Raw genomic sequence first — 19,832 nt, forward strand, 5'->3', positions numbered from 1 at the left:
TTTAAAAAATCACGTGTCAACTATAGATCTTTATGTTTAGATTTTTTTTAGTACACTAGAACATAGAAAATAAAGATAATGTGTGTGTGTGTGTACATACATACATACATACATAAATACATACATACATATACATATACATATACATACACACACACACACACACACACACACGTGTGTGTGTGTGTGTGTGTGTGTGTGTGTGGTGTGTGCGTGTCTATGTATGTATGTATATGTATATGTATAGATATACATATACATATACACACACACACACACACACACACACATATATATATATGTATATGTATATGTATAGATATACATATACATATACATATACATATACATATACATATACATATATGTATATTACATATACATATACATACATATACATATACATGTATATATATATGCATACAAATGTATATGTATCTATATGTATATGTATATACATGTATGTACATACACACATACACACACACATATAGATATATGTACATATATACATATGTACATATATACATATATATACATATATATACATACATGTATATGTATACATTTATATGTATATACATACATATATACACACACACATATATATGTATGTATGTATACACACACATATACATATATAAATATCTATGTGTGTGTATGTGTATGTATATGTGTATGTGCATGTGTATGTGTATGTGTATGTGTATGTGCATGTGTATGTGTATGTGTATGTGTATGTGTATGTGTATGTGCATGTGTATGTGTATGTGTATGTTGTTTTTATTTTTCATTGTTCTCATGAATATCGTATGTTATTTGGCATGTACGTATGTGACCCGACCCAAAAAGTGTGCTACACATATGCAATATTGGTTTATTATGTATGCACAGTTTTGACGACGATATTCAACGTTACTGGAAGGTTTTTTTGGATCCAGTCTTATTTGAATATGATGGTAACACATGTCTTGAGATGCGTTAAGATCCAATCCTATCCGGATGTGCCGAAAACCGTGATCCACTAGTCTACTTGTTGCTGGAAGTTGACACTGCATGAAGTCATCTCGATTACTGTAGCGTGTGGATAAGTCCGGTCTCATCTCTTTCGGTTGAGACGACTTGTCAGTTAATATGATGTGGATATATATTTCCAAGAATATTATGTGTTGATGGTATGTTTATTGAAAAACAACTATTTTGTGTACTATATGCGAAAAGACTATGGTTGTGCAAATCGGGTATAGCAAATTTATGAGACAACTTATGTACTTCAAGGGAACTGTATTTCATGCATATATGAGATGCAACTACAATAGTTAAATTTTTGTATACTTTGTAGTCCGGTTGTAAACCCTCTTTTGTATATCAAATACTGAGTCCAAACCGATAGTGAGCCACCCTTTGTACTGTGTAACCAATTATATATTACACTATTCCTAAGAGAATCATCTCTTTGTGGTTTTTCCCATATTGGGTTTTCCACGTACAAAATCTGGTGTGTGTGTGTGTGTGAAATTATACTTCAAATGTTACAATCCTTCAAAATTTTCTTGTATGTTGACTTTGTTTGATTGTCCATACTTTATTGTTAAGTAGAAATTTCTTTTGAACAATAGGTGAGAATAATAGGGTGGCATAAGGTCCTTTGAATGACACCTTCATTTAGAGCTCAATTCCTATAGTGCTTGAATGTTGAACATTTAAAAATGGAAAAAGGCCTTTTAATCTAATTCAAACACCAATTTATTTGAACCTTATATAAACATGGTAGGTATTATTCCTTCATTTGAAGATCTTCAATCTACTTTTTTTCTTCCAAAACTCATTCTCCATTCAAATGTGTTCAATTTTCTTAAATTATCTTCCAAAACTCATTTTTATGCTGAATCCCATAAGTGGGACAAACTATTTTTTATACCATATATCAAGGGGTTTAAATTAAGTGGTTAAAATATTGATTCTCATTATGAATACCCAAGTTCAAATCCCTAAAGTGACATGTAATGTGGAATTCTATGCAATAACTCTTCATCTTCCACCATTTGACTTCTAGTACGAATTTCTAAGTTGTTATATAAATGTTAATTCTCTTAATGAGCTAACTATTGTATACACTCAAGAGTAATATTGAGCTAAAGAAAATACATGGGTTCAATTTAGTCATAGCTAGCCTCCTTGACAAAGGATCCATGCAACTTACCAAATAAAGTGAACAATATGATTAATTATGCCAAGGTGTTGTCAATATTACATAAAGAAGGTCCAATTAATAAGCTAAGTTTGTTAAGCTCAAGAATGTGTAAAGGGTATGGTGATTAGTTTGGTCCATAAGCATGTCATAAAACATACTTAAACTTGTTTTTAATAACTCAAAATGTGATCTAAATAAATTGTGTAGATTTTGTTTTAAAGTGGTATGCTATGTAAGTTTTGCCTATACTATTTAAGGGAACATATCTAAATTATTATTTAATTTTTTCTTTATATATATATATATATATATATATATATATATATATATATATATATATATATATATATATATATATATATATATATATATATATATATATATATATTTGTGTGTCTTAAGTTTGTGCCTCTAAAAAATAAGTGAGTTTGAAATAAGATCATTCCAGGCAGTTATTAATCAAGAATTGATTAAACTCCTTCTCAAAGGTAAAAATGAAGATAAAATGAATGAATGGAAACCTATTGCTTTACTTAACACCTCTTACGAAATCATTGCCAAATCTTTGGCTCATCAAATAAAATGTATAACCCAAGAGATTGTACAGCCAAAACAAATTGATTTTTCAGGTGGCAGATTTATCTTGGATAACAATGGGCTCAACAATCTACCCAAGATGCATTAAATTTATTAAGATAGAATTTGATAAAGCCTATGATCCTATCTATTGGCCCTTCATTCTCAACATGTTAAAATGGCTTGGATTTGGACCTAAAATTCGTAACCAAATTAAATTGTTATTCATTGATGCTAATGTGAGAGTTGTTGTTAATGGAGCCTTTGGCCCCCAATTCCCCTTGCAAAATTCTATTTGCCAAGGTTCCCCCTTTGTGCCATTCCTCTTTGTTTTATCAAATGATGCCCTTGGATGCCTCTTTTGGCACGCTCTCTCCTCCAAACTTATCCATGGTATTTCACTACCAGGAAATGCCAAAGCACTTAATTCTCACTTTGTTGATGATAGTATGTTGCTTATTCAAAACTCTATTGATGAAGTAACTAAAAATTTAGATATTCTCTAGACCTTTTTCTTGTACTATCTCTAGATCCAAGATTACAATGCACAAAACTGAATTCATCATGACCCATCCTCCCCCACATCCCACTTGGAGCCCTACTGAATGACGTGAAATTAAACATGGCACAATTACTAGATACCTTGTTATACCCTTTGGCATTGGAGTCTCCCTCAAAGATATGCCGAATTGGTTTATGAACAAATTCAAAGGCAAATTTATCCTGCAACCTTATGGCTTCATTGTATCCAACCCAAGGACAAGAGTGGTTTGGGGATTATTGATCCATTCACTCAAGGAATTTGCCTCACCACTAAATGGATTGTACAGGCTTTGAAAGGGGATGCCGCCTAGAAATAGTTGGTTAGATTTTGTATCCAATCTATTGTTGCTAGTCATTCTTGGGAGATGGCTAATTGGAGGGATAAACTCCTCCTAGCTCATTTAAAAAAAAACTCATGGGTCTGCACCTTCAATTCCATTTGGAAAGCCTAACAAACTACTTCAAGGAAGATAATTTGGTATGATCAATCCTTCAACCATGGTCTCATCTTTGCAACTTCATCCATTTGTTGGAATTGCCTAATTCAACAATGAGATAAACCATTAGGCCTTATTAGGAGCTTTAAAGGTATATACCTTTTTAAAAAGGAAATTCAAGTTTTTTAGGGCTTGTGAGATCCTACCACCTTTAATTGGAAATTATTGGCAACAACTTAGATCCTAGTTTAATCTAAGCATCCTCTATCAAACAACCTCTAAGTCTAATCTAACAACTAGTTCCTCTTGAGATCTCTTGTCTCTTATCCTCCCCTTACCATGTCGACTTTTTGAAAGATCGGAGATGGCCTAATAACCATAGCATCTGCTTCTTTCCACTAAAAAATATTTATAAGTAGATTCTCCCTACAATCTTGATCTCACCATGCCTAGATGCTAAATGGAATTATAATTTTAGTTGGTCAAAATGGAGCAAGTTTAGTCTTCAAATTTTAAACTCCAAAGCAGATGCCCAATCTCAACTTTTAGCTTGGAAAATCATTCATGTTGGACATAGAGAACTGCTCTACTTGGTATCTCTCCTCTACACAATATTTACACACAATCTAGCACACAAGTTATCCTCATGTTTATTTGGAAGTTTTGTTGTTTTGTTGTCTTTACTAGCACCTTTTTACCACTTCAAATTGAAGTTCAAACAATTTACTGGAATCTTTCCCTTCAAATGTCAAGTATATTAACAAATCTTCAAGATAAATTGCATGTCATGAATGAGCTTAAAGATACTATTTGCCAGCTTCAAGAACAACTCCAAGTGTTTGAAGGGAAGATTGTTTCTTAACTGTTTGTGCACTATCATGACCAATATTCAGGAATGTTTAAACTAGACTACTCAAGGCCAATTGTTAGCCAAGCTAATCATTGTTGGGTTCTTTATTAACTGTCAAAAAGGTGTCATTCATGATTGTTGGATACTTGATATTGATGATTGCATTGTAGCTTTTTATGTGATGAGTGTTGCTTTTTGTGATATCGATTGTTGGAGGAGGAGGAGTGATGAAGTTGCTATTGTTGATGACCATCTTGCTAGAAATTTCTTTCAGGTTAGGTACGGGTGCAAACATTGGTTAAAAAACCACAAATATATTATTTCTTTCCATGTTTGCAACAAGCTATGGGTATTGTAATTAGTTTACTCTCCACTTTTTGCCATTATTATTGTTGATTTAGTTCATTTCAGCAATATGATGTTTTTGTTGCTAGTGTGTTGTTGTAATTTGCCATAATTTGTATTAATTATTGAACTATGCAATATTATTTTTCTTTGTCCAAAAAAAAAAGAAAAAGTGGTGATTTCAAATTATCTCAATTTTTTCTACTTGATAATTACTTTATTTAAACCTAAGGTTTTAGATCCACACCATCACATATATGATGTCACATTACATTTTTGTTGAGGTGTTATAAAAGACTCAAAAAGTCATATAGCAAAATTTTTTATTGAACTTTGTAATATTATTTTTCTTTTTCCAAAAAAAAAAGAAAAAGTGGTGATTTCAAATTCTCTCAAATTTTTGAGCTTGATAATTACTCTATTTAAACCAAAGGTTTTAGATCCACACCATATATATGATGTCACATTATCTTTTTGTTGAGGTGTTATAAAAGACTAAAAAAGCTAATCAATAATAATACATTAAGTCCTAAAAATTTGCATCAAATTATGATTTATTCCAACACAATATAATACCACATAATTCATATCTTTTTAAATCTAATTAATGCATTTCATTTATTATTAGAATAACAATCAATAGCAACAACATTAAAATCACAACCAACAATACCTTATGAAACATTAAATGTATCATAAAATATTCATTATACATGTCAACAATAATTTCTTCCAAGCAAGTACATATAAAGAACTTTAAGTAGACGTGGAAGGAGCTTTTGCCATAAAATAAAAAAAAGGAAATATTCTGAAATTCTGAATATAAAACTTGAAGAAAACGTGGGCTATATTTCTGAGAACATTATTAATATTAATATTATGGAACGTGAGCTATATTTATGACAATGTTACTAATAAAAATATTTTCCTTTAAACCATCTCATATTTCTTCTATAGGGAACGTCGTGGATTTGTTTCGTCCAATTTAAAATGAATCTAACCGTCGTTCATACACAAGGGATTTGGGCTTATTTAGAAACTTGTTGTCAACGACTATGACTATGAAAAGTCCAGAACATTTAAAGGGCATAAATAAAAAGTTGTCTAAGCTTAAAATGGGACTTGTTCACGAGGGTCACGAGGACAACTATTTCATATATTCAATCAAGCCTTCCAATTATTGGAGGGTTTGACTTAGGAGCCAACATTTGAAAAAAAATTATAATTATAATCCAAGACAAATAGGAAGCTTTAAGATTAATCCTGTCTTTTAATAAATTGATAGTACATTATACACTATATAAACATCGATCGAGTTAGAGAGTAGAATTAGAGATCAAAGGGGAGCAAACCCATCGCCCAAGTCCACTCTCCTACTTGCCATGAGCTTTGCTTAGATTAATCTTGTCTTTCAATAATTTGATATATTATTTTTTGGGTAAAATAGTCACGTGTAAGGGGACCTAATTTCAAGACTCAAACCTAGTTTGAATGCACCTTTGGGATTTCGAAATTGTGTGGATGGCTTGTATATCACATACCATCATCTTCACTAGTTGGGTCTAGTTTCAAGAGTCAAACCTAGTTTGAATGCGCCATTAGGGTTTTGAACTTTTGTTGATGACTTTTATATTACATACCATCATCCTCACCAATTGTACTCAACCATTGAAAATTATAACTCTTTGACAATACATTAGATTTTTGTGGATGATCAAATTGTGTATTTATATCTAAATTAATTTAAAAAAATAGATTATGGTTATTATATTATTTTTGTAAATTAGTTGGAGATTTAACTTATGGAAGTGGGAGTGATCTACTATTAATTTCAAAAAATTCGTAACCAAATTAAAATGTTATTCATTGATGCTAATGTGAGAGTTGTTGTTAATGAAGCCTTTGCCCCCCAATTCTCCTTGCAAAATTCTATTTGCCAAGGTTGCCTCCTTGTGCCATTCCTCTTTGTTTTAGCAAATGATTCCCTTGGATGCCTCTTTTGGCATGCTATCTCCTCCAAACTTATCCATGGTATTTCACTGCTAGGAAATGCCAAAGCACTTAATTCTCACTTTGTTGATGATAGTATGTTGCTTATTCAAAACTCTATTGATGAAGTAACTAAAACTTAGACATTCTCTAGATCCAGGCTTACAATGCACAAAAATGAATTGATCATGACCCATCCTGCCCCACATCACACTTGGAGTCCTACTGAATGACATGAAATTAAACATGGCACAATTACTAGATACCTTGTTATACCCTTTGGCATTGGAGTCTCCCTCAAAGATATGTCGAATTGGTTTATGAATAAATTCAGAGGAAAATTCATCTTGCCACCTCATGGCTTCATTGTATCCAACCCAAGGACAAGAGTGGTTTGGGGATTATTGATCCATTCACTCAAGAAATTTGCCTCACCACTAAATGGATTGTACAAGCTTTGGAAGGGCATGCCACCTAGAAATAGTTGGTTAGATTTTGTATCCAATCTATTGTTTCTAGTCATTCTTGGGACATGACTAATTGGAGGGATAAACTCCTCCTAGCTCATTTCTTTAAAAACTCATGGGTCTGCACCTTCAATTCCATTTGGAAAGCCTGACAAACTACTTCAAGGAAGCTAATTTGGTATGATCAATCCTTCAACCATGGTCTCATCTTTTCAACTTCATCCATTTGTTGGAATTGACTAATTCAACAATGAGATAAACCATTAGGCCTTATTAGGAGCTTTAAAGGTAAATAACTTTTTAAAAAGGAAATTTAAGTTTTTCAAGGCTTGTGAGATCCTACAACCTTTAATTGGAAATTATTGGCAACAACTTAGATCTTAGTTTAATCTAAGCATCCTCTGTCAAACAACCTCTAAGCCTAATCTAACAACTAGTTCCTCTTCAACTCTCTTGTCTCTGATCCTCCCCTTACCATATCGACTTTTTGAAAGATTGGAGATGGCCTAATAGCTGTATCATCTACTTATTTCCACTAAAAAATATTTATAAGTAGATTCTCCCTACGATCTTGATCTCACCATGCCTAAATGCTAAATGAAATTATAATTTTAGTCGGTCAAAATGGAACAAGTTTAGTCTTCAAATTTCAAACTCCAAAGCAGATGTCGAGTCTCAACTTTTAGCTTGGAAAATCATTCATGTTGTACATAGAGAACTTCTCTACTTGGTATCTCTCCTCTACACAATATTTACACACAATCTAGAATACAAGTTATCCTAAAGCTTATTTGGAAGTTTTGTTGTCTTTACTAGCAACTTTTTACCACTTCAAATTGAAGTTCAATCAATCTACTTGAATCTTTCCCTTCAAATATCAAGTGTATTAACAAATCTTGATGCAATCAAGGTAGGAATATCCAATGAAGGACATCCCATCCTTGCAGCCTGTCATGACCCCACATTTTGTAATTATTTATACCTTCCATTTATAAGAAATGATTCATTGTTTTAATATAATAATCATGCTCTAAATTATTAAATTAACGTTACCATAAAATATTATTAAATATATAATTATTGATACATAACATTTACCATTTATAAGAAATGATTCATTGTTTATATTAATTTAATAATCATGCTCTAATTATTAAATTAACGTTACCATAAAATATTATTAAATATATAATTATTGATACATAACATTTATTATATAATGTGCTACAAAATAAATATAAAATACACAACATAAAACTTAAGACATTATAAATTATCACCATGCGATATCATTAAAAAGGAATCCATATTAATATATTAAAACAAAATGCTTATAAAATGTCAACACCTTAAAATAACGCTAAACCTTAACTATTATCGGGTATGTTGCAACCCGCAAAACACATGGCATACGGCGAAGGGTTTGAGGTGGATACGGTGCATCGATTTAAGGCGCCGAAAGGAGTTGCGGGGGAACCAGGGAGCGGTGACTCCCATAGCCGCCACCTCACACCTCTCCCTCAGCAATCGCGACCCATGGTTGGGTCCACGCGAACCCTCCCGTGGGTATTTAAGCATAATGCGCGGCGGGCGACAAGGGATGGCAAGGAGAAAAGGAAAGCGATAAAAGAAAAGGCAGGAGATGCAGGTAAGTAACTCATTTAGATCTGCAATAATATTCTCATACATCAATGGAGTTACATGCTTGTAAATAGATAAGTGTTTATTTCGTAGATGCATAAATTTGTGTAGCTATTAATTCAATATAATTATATTTAAAATGGTTAAAATACATTGTTTATATAGAAATTAGATAATGAAAAACCCATATAGTATATATATGGGTATACAATATGAATACATCTACACATACTAAATAAATTAATAAATAATATACAACTACTATTTAAGGATGAACAACATTATGCAATTAAGGACTTGAGGAATGATCACTACCAAGATAATAAATAAAGCAATTGCATATCCAAACCCAGTGAGATAGATGAGGAATTAGGCAACAGGGATAGCAGGAACTAGGCCTCTGTCAGGTAGGCCACCCACTGCAGTTGACAAAGGGCTTCTGGCAGTTGGGCCAAGGGGGAGTGTACCGCCCTTGGGCCTGATAAGCGCTACGGGCATCCTAAGGTAGCTTATCCTCTTGATCCCACTAGGAATTAAATATGGAATTGACTTATTGATAACAAATGAACTCAAATGAATTTTGACTAATTACGCTCTAGATAAATTAATCAATCATTAAAATTCATTGTTTACATGTTTTCTTAGATTGCGAAGTTGGGACATTACAATTGGTATCAGAGCCTGATTCTGCCATCCTGTTAAGGGTTGTTAATGCAAACTTATCAAAGGAGAACTAGAGGAAGTAGTAACCACATGGGTGAACCATTGGAAAATGAACTTAGAACATTCATGGAAAACAATGATAGAAAAACTCAAGCTCTAATAGAGCAAAATGAAAAAACAAGTCAGGCTTTGCTTCAAGCCTTACAAGATATGAATACCACCATGAATACTCTTAGAAATCATTCCAATGGCAGAGAAGAAAACTCTAACCATTCTGAAAACACTCATAATACATCTTCCAGCTCCAGGATACAAAAACCCAATTTCCTACCTAGAGAGGGAAATAATAGGGAAGAAACAAATAACTCCTCCATGAATAACACAGAAGAAATGGCCATGGCCTATACTAGATTAGGGCCAGAAGTAAGAGAGGTTGTATCTTTTAGGGAGTTTTGTGAAGCAAAGAAAAATGAGATCCCTAGGAGAAAACCATTCAGCAGGGATCTAAAACACAAAGTAAATAAACTATCAATACCTAACTTTGATGGCTCCAGAAAAATATCAGCCCAAGCATGGATACACAAGGGATTTGGGCTTATTTAGAAACTTGTTGTCAACGACTATGACTATGATAAGTCTAGAACATTTAAAGGGCATAAATAAAAACTTGTCTAAGCTTAGGATGGGACTTGTTCATGAGGGTCACGAGGACAACTATTTCATATATTCAATCAAGCCTTCCAATTATTGGAGGGTTTGACTTAGGAGCCAACGTTTGAAAAAAAAATTATAATTATAATCCAACACAAATAGGAAGCTTTTAAGATTAATCTTGTCTTTCAATAATTTGATAAGATTAATTTTTTTTTAGGTAGGTGTGGACAAGGGTTTGTATATTATACATTGTATAAACATAGAGTTAGAGAGTCGAATTAGAGATCAATGAGGAGCAAACCCACTGCCCAAGCCCACTCTCCTACCTGTCATGAGCTTTGCTAAGATTAATCTTGTCTTTCAATAATTTAATATATTATTTTTTGGATTAAATAGTCACGTGTAAGGGGATCTAATTTGAAGAGTCAAACCTAGTCTGAATGCACCTTTGGGATTTCAAACTTTTGTGGATGGCTTTTATATCACATACCATCATCTTCACTAATTGGGTCTAGTTTCAAGAGTCAGACCTAGTCTGAACATGTCATTAGGGTTTTAAAATTTTGTGGATGACTTTTATATCACATGTCATCATCCTCACCAATTGTACTCAACCATTTAAAATTACAACTCTTTGACAATACATTAGTTTTTGTGGATGATCAAATTGTGTATTTATATCTAAATTAATTTTAAAAAATTGATTATAGTTATTATATTATTTTTGTAAATTAGTTGGAGATTTAACTTATGGATGTGGGAGTGATCTACTATTTAACTACAGATTTTTTTGTTATTAATTGAGATTGTATGATATTCTTTATTATTGATTCATTCCTCTAACATTTATATATTTGTATTTAATTATATATGGGATTTTGCTTCCTACTTTCATAGAATATATGTTGCCTGCTTGATTTTTATTTTTGTCTTTGTTTGATTTTATGGGCTCTCTAATCTTCTAAATTTTAATAATTTTAATATTTTAAAATTTGATGTTATATATAAAAATTGTATTATTTTGGTTTTGGGTTTTATTAAAAAAAAAAGACTATAACTATTTTTTTTTCTATTCCTTTTTGAACTAGGTTTTTCTCCACTTTTTTCCAAAACCTCTACTTTATGAGAGTAGGATAGGGAGATACCTTGTAGTCCTAGATGAATTTTCTATCCTTGAATGTCTAAGAAAGATATATAGCTAATTTTATTAGTGCAAGTAGTTGAGGAAATAGACAAAAATAAATGACAAGAAAATTATGGCAAACTAAATCTTGTTAAATGTAAAAGTCCAGAAAAATACTAAAATTATACTCCAAATAAATTTGACTGAATAAAACCTTATAAATATATAAGACCTAATGATTAATATTAATTATAAAATTTGTTTAAATTCTATTCTATTCCAAAAAAACTAACAAAATTAACCATTTAGATTACTGGATTTTTTATATATGCATTCTTAAAAATTTCCAGCTATTTTTTCATCATTATAAAAATAAATCCATATTCTTGGCATTACAGATGGCAGAAGGTACAAGTCATTAATAGAAAATGTTAATATGTTTATTAAATCAGCATTTCTCTGGATTAAAATAAACAAACATACGTTCATGACAAGACATCTATGACATGTACAAGCTTAGATTAATGGGAGTAGGCATAGCAGATCAATTTGGCCAACTGGAAGTGGGTCACAAAATCTGTAAGCAAACGCAGGCTGACAATGATCTATACCAACATTATCATAATTATTGCCAGCTTTTTGTTCACACTGTAGGCATTAGTTATTTGAATATATTAACCGACCTTTCATCATGATTGAATTCATATATATGGAGGACCACAGGGGGGCAATGATAATGAATCTGATCTATAATTCTCAATTGAGTTCATAGATCCCCAATGGCTGATGAGAGCATTGCAGTCTCAGCATTGGCTGAATCAGCAGAGAATTCTGCAGAATCAGCAAAGAAATCTGCATTAGAAGCCATCGGTGATGCTAAAGGTGCTGTGAAAATTTTCACTGGCAAAATCTTTGAATCTGCAAATAAGGCTGCAGATTCATCTAAGGATTATCTTCACAAAGCTAAAGAAAATATAGAGGATTTGACCCATAAAGCCAAAGATTCATCAAAAGATTATCTTCACAAAGCTAAGGAAAATATTGAAGATCTGACCCATAAGGCCAAAGATTCATCCAAGGAGTATCTTGACAAGGCTAAGGGGAGACTTGAAGATCTGACAGGGAAGGCCAAGGACTCATCAGAAGAATATCTTCATAAAGCTAAGGAAAGCAATGAAGAGATGAAAAACAAAGCATCCAACTTGGGAGAGGGCTCTTCCAGTGTAATTCTCTTCTTCTACATTTCTGATATACTCTACAATAGATTTTACAGAGATCTTTTTCAGCTTATATGCCATTTCCATCACTGCTAAAAGAGATCTTTTTCAGCTTATATGCCATTTCCATCACTGATAAAAGTAATTGTTTGCAATTTGCATCATTATTGGTATTTCATGTTTAGCTCTGTTTAAAGACTAACTGGTTCTCATCTTTTAAAAGAAGGTTTGAACTCATAACATGCTGATTTTAAGTAAGAAAGCTTACCAAACACAGTCACCTCATTCTCAAACCAAAAATGAAAAAGTTATCTTTGACCTTTGAATTGATTGATATTTAAAGCAATTCTTCAGAATTATCTAAAACTATCTATTCATAACTTATTCCTACACTAATTCCATTCTTCTAAACATCTGTAAATATTTAGTAACTTAGTTTAAATAGCATTTATGACATTGTTCTAATCAGCCTAAATAGGACCTCTATTTACATCATTCTTTCATGTGAGATGTGTAAACTAATAAACCAAATAAAAACTCATTTTACATTTTATACATCATTCATTGCATCTTATGCAATAGAACATAATTCTAGTTCTACATGAACTGTAATTAACTTTACTGCTCCAAAACATATATTTTGTCACTTGTATAGGAGGCTACCTAAACCATTCACATCTTTTAATCTAATTTATTGGTTTTGCCTGCCTTCCTCATACATAGAACAATGTAAAATCATATACCTCATTCTCAACATTTTCTTTGTCTTTGATGGGTGCTAAGATCTCAAACTTTAAACCAAAATCTTTTGCCTGTGTTTTACAAAAATGCATGATTCTCTGGTAGATTAGTTGGAAACAATTAACACTCTTCTTTTTTCCCATTGGTCAAATGCAGGATCAAGATGAGCCCCTGTCCTTTCCATTGTCCATCCTTGCCTGGTGTAGCACTTTATGTAGTAAAACAACATCCTCAGCAGGAGGGCAAGCTCCAAGAAGCTTGGATGTGAGCAGCATTGCTGCAAATGAACAACTATCTGATGCAGCCCACAGGCTTGAAGAATCTGGCGAGACTCTTGAAAGTCAGGCTGAAGGATCCGGTAAGGCTCTTGAAATTCGGGTTGAAGAATCTGGTAAGGCTCTTGAAAGTCAGGCTGAAGTATCTAGTGAGGCTCTTGAAAGTCAGGTTGAAGAATCTGGTAAGGCTCTTGAAAGCCAGGCTGAAGAATCTGGTGAGGTTCTTGAAAGGCAGGTTGAAGAATCTGGTAAGGCACTTGAAAGTCAGGTTGAAGAATCTCGTGTGCATGTAACAGAGGCTGTTGAGCATGTAACAGATACTGTTGAGCATGCAGTGACAACATTAGAGGAATCTGTTGAAACCAAATTAGAATCATCTCAACCAGCAGAAAAGAACTCTGAGACTGCTCCAAGTGCTTAGGCAAATAAATACAGGATCACAAGTTTAAGGCTTCCACAGTGTTTTGGTTTTTGTTTTATATTTATAAGATCACCGTGTGAGAGTCTTAAAAATTTGAGATTTCAATCTTTCAAGGAATATGAGCTTTATGTAAGAGAATTTGGAAATGTTTTGAGGAGTTTGTGACTTTTCTTTTGCCATGAATTTTATTCGTTTAGTTTAATAGCGTAATTGTCAGGAAATTCTGTTATTTCATTTGTTTAGTTTTATATCATAGTTGTCAAGGAACTCATTATAGGAATGTGGGCTAATTATCTGTACCCCATTTTTTTATGATTACATTTATACATAATGTAGCCATCTCATTACTCATTTGCTTTGCGTACCCTGATTTGATTGGCATTTCCATCCCCATATTGTTTGGTACCTGGATAACTATGTTTGGTAGCTATATACAATAACAATCAATCTTTGCTTAAGTTTGGAGATTCCCTTTGGAGGTAATTATTGTTTGATTTCTCTTTTACAAATTTCAGTCACCTTTGTTGTGCAGATAAGTGTACCTTCTAAGGTTCATTCTAGCTTATGTGGTAGTTTATTATGAAAATTTAAGGTGTTAGATTGGGCTTATTTTTTAATATTAAATTCATAATAGTTAAAGGATATATTTTTAACAAAAATAAGATAACTATTTTATTATTCTTGATTATGGATGAGAATATGGATGAGGTGTAAAAATATTATTAACTCTTTGATCATTTAACTGTAAACTAAAGAAAAAATGCTGGTTTTAACAGACTAATAAATATCAATGAAAAATTCACAAATGTAATTGATTTTCAAAAGATTGTGCAGAACAGAATTAAAAAGTTTGAGCATGATGTTACATTTAACCCTAAGGTTAAGGAAAACTTGGTGAACCAAGAAGTAAACCAAGACAATCAGAGCTTATAAACAGAACAGTGCTAAAATAAAGCAAACAAAGGAGGTATGAATCAAGGCCAACTAGGAAAGCTTCCTGAACCTGATATTGAACCTTTCTTCTGGTTAATGGTCATGGTTATTGTGTTTGGATGAGAGCTCTCTCATTCTGATGATTGATCATGGAGTGTGATCTGAAACGACAATGCAAATAAATTTTACACAATTGAATTCCGAAACAAAAAGTACGATAATCATTAAAATTGTCGAAATCTAATATAACTGCATTTTATTTCTACTTTTAATACCCCTCTTATAAGAAGCAGAAATCGCCGAGTAAAATAGAAAGGAAGGTAATAGCAAAAGATTTTTCTCTTACAGAAATTATATCCGTGAAAGTTTTGTAGTATGCAAAGATGCTCACCCAATACTCAAAGAAAAGGAGCACAAAGAAATAATATTAAGACAAGACAAAAATGAGAGGCAATTTGATAATGGCGGAATAACAAATGCAGAACCCTTTTACCAAACCGATGGGGAACTCTACAAGAATGTCTCCCAACCTAAGTTGAAATCTTCCGAAAGGCACTGCAAATATGATGGCAAGAGAATACAGATCAACCCTAGATATATAGGCAAGTACTGTCCAAAAGGATTGGGCCCAAGAGTATTGATAGAAAAACTTGGAAACTGATAATTTGTCAATAACATTGTTACACCTAATGATATGGGTAAATTTGACCTCAATAAAATTTCTTCTCAGTTACTTTATATTTGTAAAAACACGAAGCAGCGGCAATCTTAGTGATTGAAATTTAAGCTGCCTGTAAGTTAATCAGTCAAATGCCAAATTTTGGTGTTTACGCATAGCAGACAACCATGATTGTATTGAACCTTCTTAGAGATGCAAGCTAATTGATGAGTCAATTTCCCCTCCCTAAAGCTTAGTAGGCCCTATAGAGCTGCAAGCTAATTGATGAATCAATTTCCCCTCCCTAAAGCTTAGTAGGCCCTATTTCAAACAATGATGGAATGAATTTAATTGTCTTGAGATGCATCTAGTCAGTGCATATCGTTGTTGTTGCAAGGGATGGATCAATTATTTTCCCTAGGGTTTGCAGGCATTGTCATTAGATTAAACAAATGTAGTGTCTATGAAGTTTGTGCTTGCACTTTCTCAACTAGTGACATGCATAATATGAGAGCATTGTGGAGAAACATACCAATGCCATGTCCCTCAGTGTAATAAGCTACTTTAATCTCAATTCCTGCTGTCAAAATTTCAAAGCTTTGTCATTGTAATTTATTATATAAGAGATTTGTCCAGCTGGAATCTCCATTGTAGTAGCTTGCCAAGTCTCTGCTGTTCGGATGTTAAGTCTGACCATTCAATGGCGTTGTCAATGAAACGTTTCAGTTCCCTAACTTTCGGTCTCTTCGTCTGCCTTGACGAGCTATGCATAAATTTGGGGAATGAAACATTAGTTTTTATTAGGGTGAAAAATAGGTTTTGAAGGGTCCCAAAATTATTTTAAAAAAAAGCTGTCTAAAAAGATAAACAAGAGAGGCAGCATAGACGTAAAACAAAAAGCTGTCCAAAAAGAGAACCAAAGAGACAGCTGACTACATACCCATGGCGGGTAAACAACAGACGAAAAAGGGCACTTGAAGCCCTGAATAGAAAAATGCAACACATAATAAACAAAGAAAAAATAATAGCAGAGCGAAAGCCTAGACGAGGAACCAGAGAGGCTCCAGTGGCCAGAAACAAAAGCTCCAGAGAAACCGAACCTCAAAATGATAGCTTAACACCAGCAGCCTCACAAATCAAAGAGGTTTGAAACTGTGCCAGACCAAGGAGCTCTGAGTCTCATCACATAATTTTCCTTGATGGGGGCTCCCCTCTCAAGACCTCAATAGAATCTTCACTTAAAACACCCCTTACCAAGGGTTAAATTAATCACATTTTTACAAGATCAGTTTCTTGCTTGTTTCTTCGGGGTGGGAGGAGAGAAGGGGTAGTGGGTTCCTTAGACATACTTACCAGACTATTACTACAGGAACTAGATCATTGTTATCACAAGTCTTTCAAAACTTAACATAACCGAGAGAAATGTCCAACTCTATGGCAATGAGAGCACATTAGACAGATAAAATCAAAGTGAATTATCTCTCCAAGACAACCAACTTAGAAAGCAACTTAATAGAATTTGGAAGAATCCTACTAGATTCCACATAGACATAAAGTGTTTGCTATCTTTTGTAATCTTGTCTGTAGTTAAGAAAGAGTCAAGAGTATTAGCAATACCTTAGAAGAATTCTTCATGCCAAAATTCTAGAGGAAGCACATGAAGTCTAACCCATGTAGGGACCCAATGAAGAGTTTCCTTGAGCACATCAAATCCAATAAACCATCTTTGCAAAAAGAGGATGGATTTTCAATAAACTAAGATCCACCAAAAAAACCCTCTTAATCTCCTCATAGTTCTCAAAGGAGAAAAGGAGGAACCTATTAGAAAAAGTAGTCACCTACAACCACCTAGCACCACTCAAACTATGTAGTCAAACTGGAGAACTACATAATTTGGTATATCTCTGTTTTTAAATATCTTTATTTATTTGTTTTTTATTAATTAGAGATTTTGAAAGGGCCCAAATCCTTTTACAAGCAAAATGATTTAGTAATAAGAACAATAAAGAAACTACATAAGACAAGACACTACAATTTTTTTTAAACTACCAACCTATAATCATTTCAAATGTTTTTTGTTTAACCATAATAAAAGGATCCTTGTCCTTTAAACTTATTTTCTTGCAAAAAGAAAAATTCATAACCATAAGAGATTTCCCTTTATTGTTTTCCTTTTGCACCTCCTCAAAAGAAGTAATAGACTTGTCAATATATAGTAGTGGGAGTATGATTATATTTCCTCCAAGGAAAATGGTATTTCTTATTGTTTGAATAACTTGTAGTAGTATGGCCCACTTCAAGACAATAATGACAAATAATAGGAGAGCCTCAAATTCAATTTGTTGCACCCGATCTCTTTATTTGGAAGATACAATAATTTGAGTAGAGAGCATCTTGTTTTTCTCCACAAACACATAGAATGTAGCAAACAATAAACAATTTTTAAACTTTGTGATCGGACCAATAACACAATATTACCCAAAAGTACTAGCAATAATCATTAACAATTTCATTCTAGAACTCCAAAAGAAGAGTCAACAGTCTAACCCAAACAAGAAACATGCAGTTATTGTCATTTATTGGATTTAAATCTAAAGACCAATTTTTGAAGATGCCATTCTTCCCTAAAAACCAACGATCTTTTAAGAAGATTCATTGTGCAATCTTTCAAATTAGAAAAGGAAAAGAGGAAAAAATATTCATCATAGTAACTACTTAAACCTAATATTTCCAACTCCAAAGCACACATCTTCTAACAAAATTAGTATTGGGACAATTGCTACATAGTCTCCCAACTAGAGAATATCTAAGCCAAGTTGATGTCTCAACAATAGAGAAGCGGGGATATCAATTTGAATTTGCCCCTCCACCTCAACCATATTAGAAACCTTAGGAAAATCACCCTCTCCAGAACACCTAATAGTCTTATCATGGGTATAATCTTTTGGCAAGCTAGAAGCACCAACATCTTACAACATGCAAGCATCCTCACCACAGAGTTCTTGAGAAACCCTAGGGGAAGTAGGAACAACAAAAGGGGAAGCAACCACCACCCCATTACTTTCTAGCAAACTTGGATTGAACTAAATCTCTACCAACTACTACTTCTTTAAAATCCAAAGCCTTCTAAGTAGACACCACAAGAATCATTTGATCTTCATTATTGTTAATCAAATAATCAACCATTGTGGGGAGAAGAAAGCCTCTTCTTATCCCCTTAAATTGATCTCCCTCAAGAATAGCCATATCTACTTTCCTAACCACCTCACACTCCTGCACCTTCAAATGAGCCTTCAACAATATATCAAGGAGAAGTTCATCCTCCTCCTCAACCCATTCACTAGTCCAATCCTCCAGAAGAGGCACTACATTAAAACCACCATCATTTTCATCAAAATCAACAACATCCTCTTCCAAAATGATATATCTCTCAAAGAGAAAGTCATACTAGTCATAGCAAGGGATTGAGTTACATCATCTCTTGACAACATGGATGAAAAATCCTCCTTGATGACCCCTTCACGCATCCTATCAACTGCCATAACACGCATAGAATTAAAATATAAATCTTTTTTTGTATGAATCACTATCCTCTTCATCAAAATCCACAACACAATCTAGGAGTTAGCTACACTAGGTGTGACTAGGATTCATGCAACCTTCATGCTCATAGTATGACATCTATAATGTTAGATCCCTCTATTTATTTTTTCTTGGTAATGTATATATTCTTTTATCTCCCTTGTTCACTTTGGTATTAGAGACAAAGAGAATTGGGAAAACAACTTGCAAATAGGAAGAAATGAAGAGGCTAGACAAATGGAGAATCAACAAATTCTCAAGACAAAATTTCAAGATGTGGAAGTTATAGCTTGAAGCTCCATTAATTCTAAAGGGCCTTCCAATCATGCTAGAAAGAAAATAAAAAAATCAATTGGAATGCTAGATGAATATTGAGATAAATTGGATCGAAAGATAATCGTCATGCGATCATTGTGATCATTTTATCACTAGATCAAGCAATGGCTTGTTTAATGTCTCAACAAAATATGAAAAAAGGATCATGGAATCATCTATTAGACATGTATGAGATGGCCTTTACTTT

At 33.1% G+C, this 19,832-nt stretch overlaps 1 protein-coding gene and 1 long non-coding RNA gene across 2 annotated transcripts; one reads left to right on the forward strand and one right to left on the reverse strand.

Moving 5' to 3' along the window:
* The first annotated feature begins 12,185 nt into the window (after window positions 1–12,185).
* Window positions 12,186–14,274, forward strand: LOC131076294 (embryonic protein DC-8). Its single transcript, XM_058013417.2, has 2 exons — window positions 12,186–12,705; window positions 13,597–14,274. Exons 1-2 carry the CDS (start codon window positions 12,262–12,264, stop codon window positions 14,134–14,136), a joined length of 984 nt encoding a protein of 327 aa, XP_057869400.2. The 5' UTR covers window positions 12,186–12,261; the 3' UTR covers window positions 14,137–14,274.
* LOC131076295 (uncharacterized) lies at window positions 13,885–16,509 on the reverse strand. The gene is made up of 3 exons (XR_009113344.2): window positions 16,260–16,509; window positions 15,140–15,230; window positions 13,885–14,014 (listed from the first exon to the last, which is right to left on the reverse strand). It is a non-coding gene; the product is annotated as an uncharacterized LOC131076295 (long non-coding RNA).
* Window positions 16,510–19,832: the final 3,323 nt, after the last annotated feature.

This window comes from Cryptomeria japonica, chromosome 4, assembly GCF_030272615.1.
Source record: "Cryptomeria japonica chromosome 4, Sugi_1.0, whole genome shotgun sequence".
Taxonomy (NCBI): domain Eukaryota; kingdom Viridiplantae; phylum Streptophyta; class Pinopsida; order Cupressales; family Cupressaceae; genus Cryptomeria; species Cryptomeria japonica.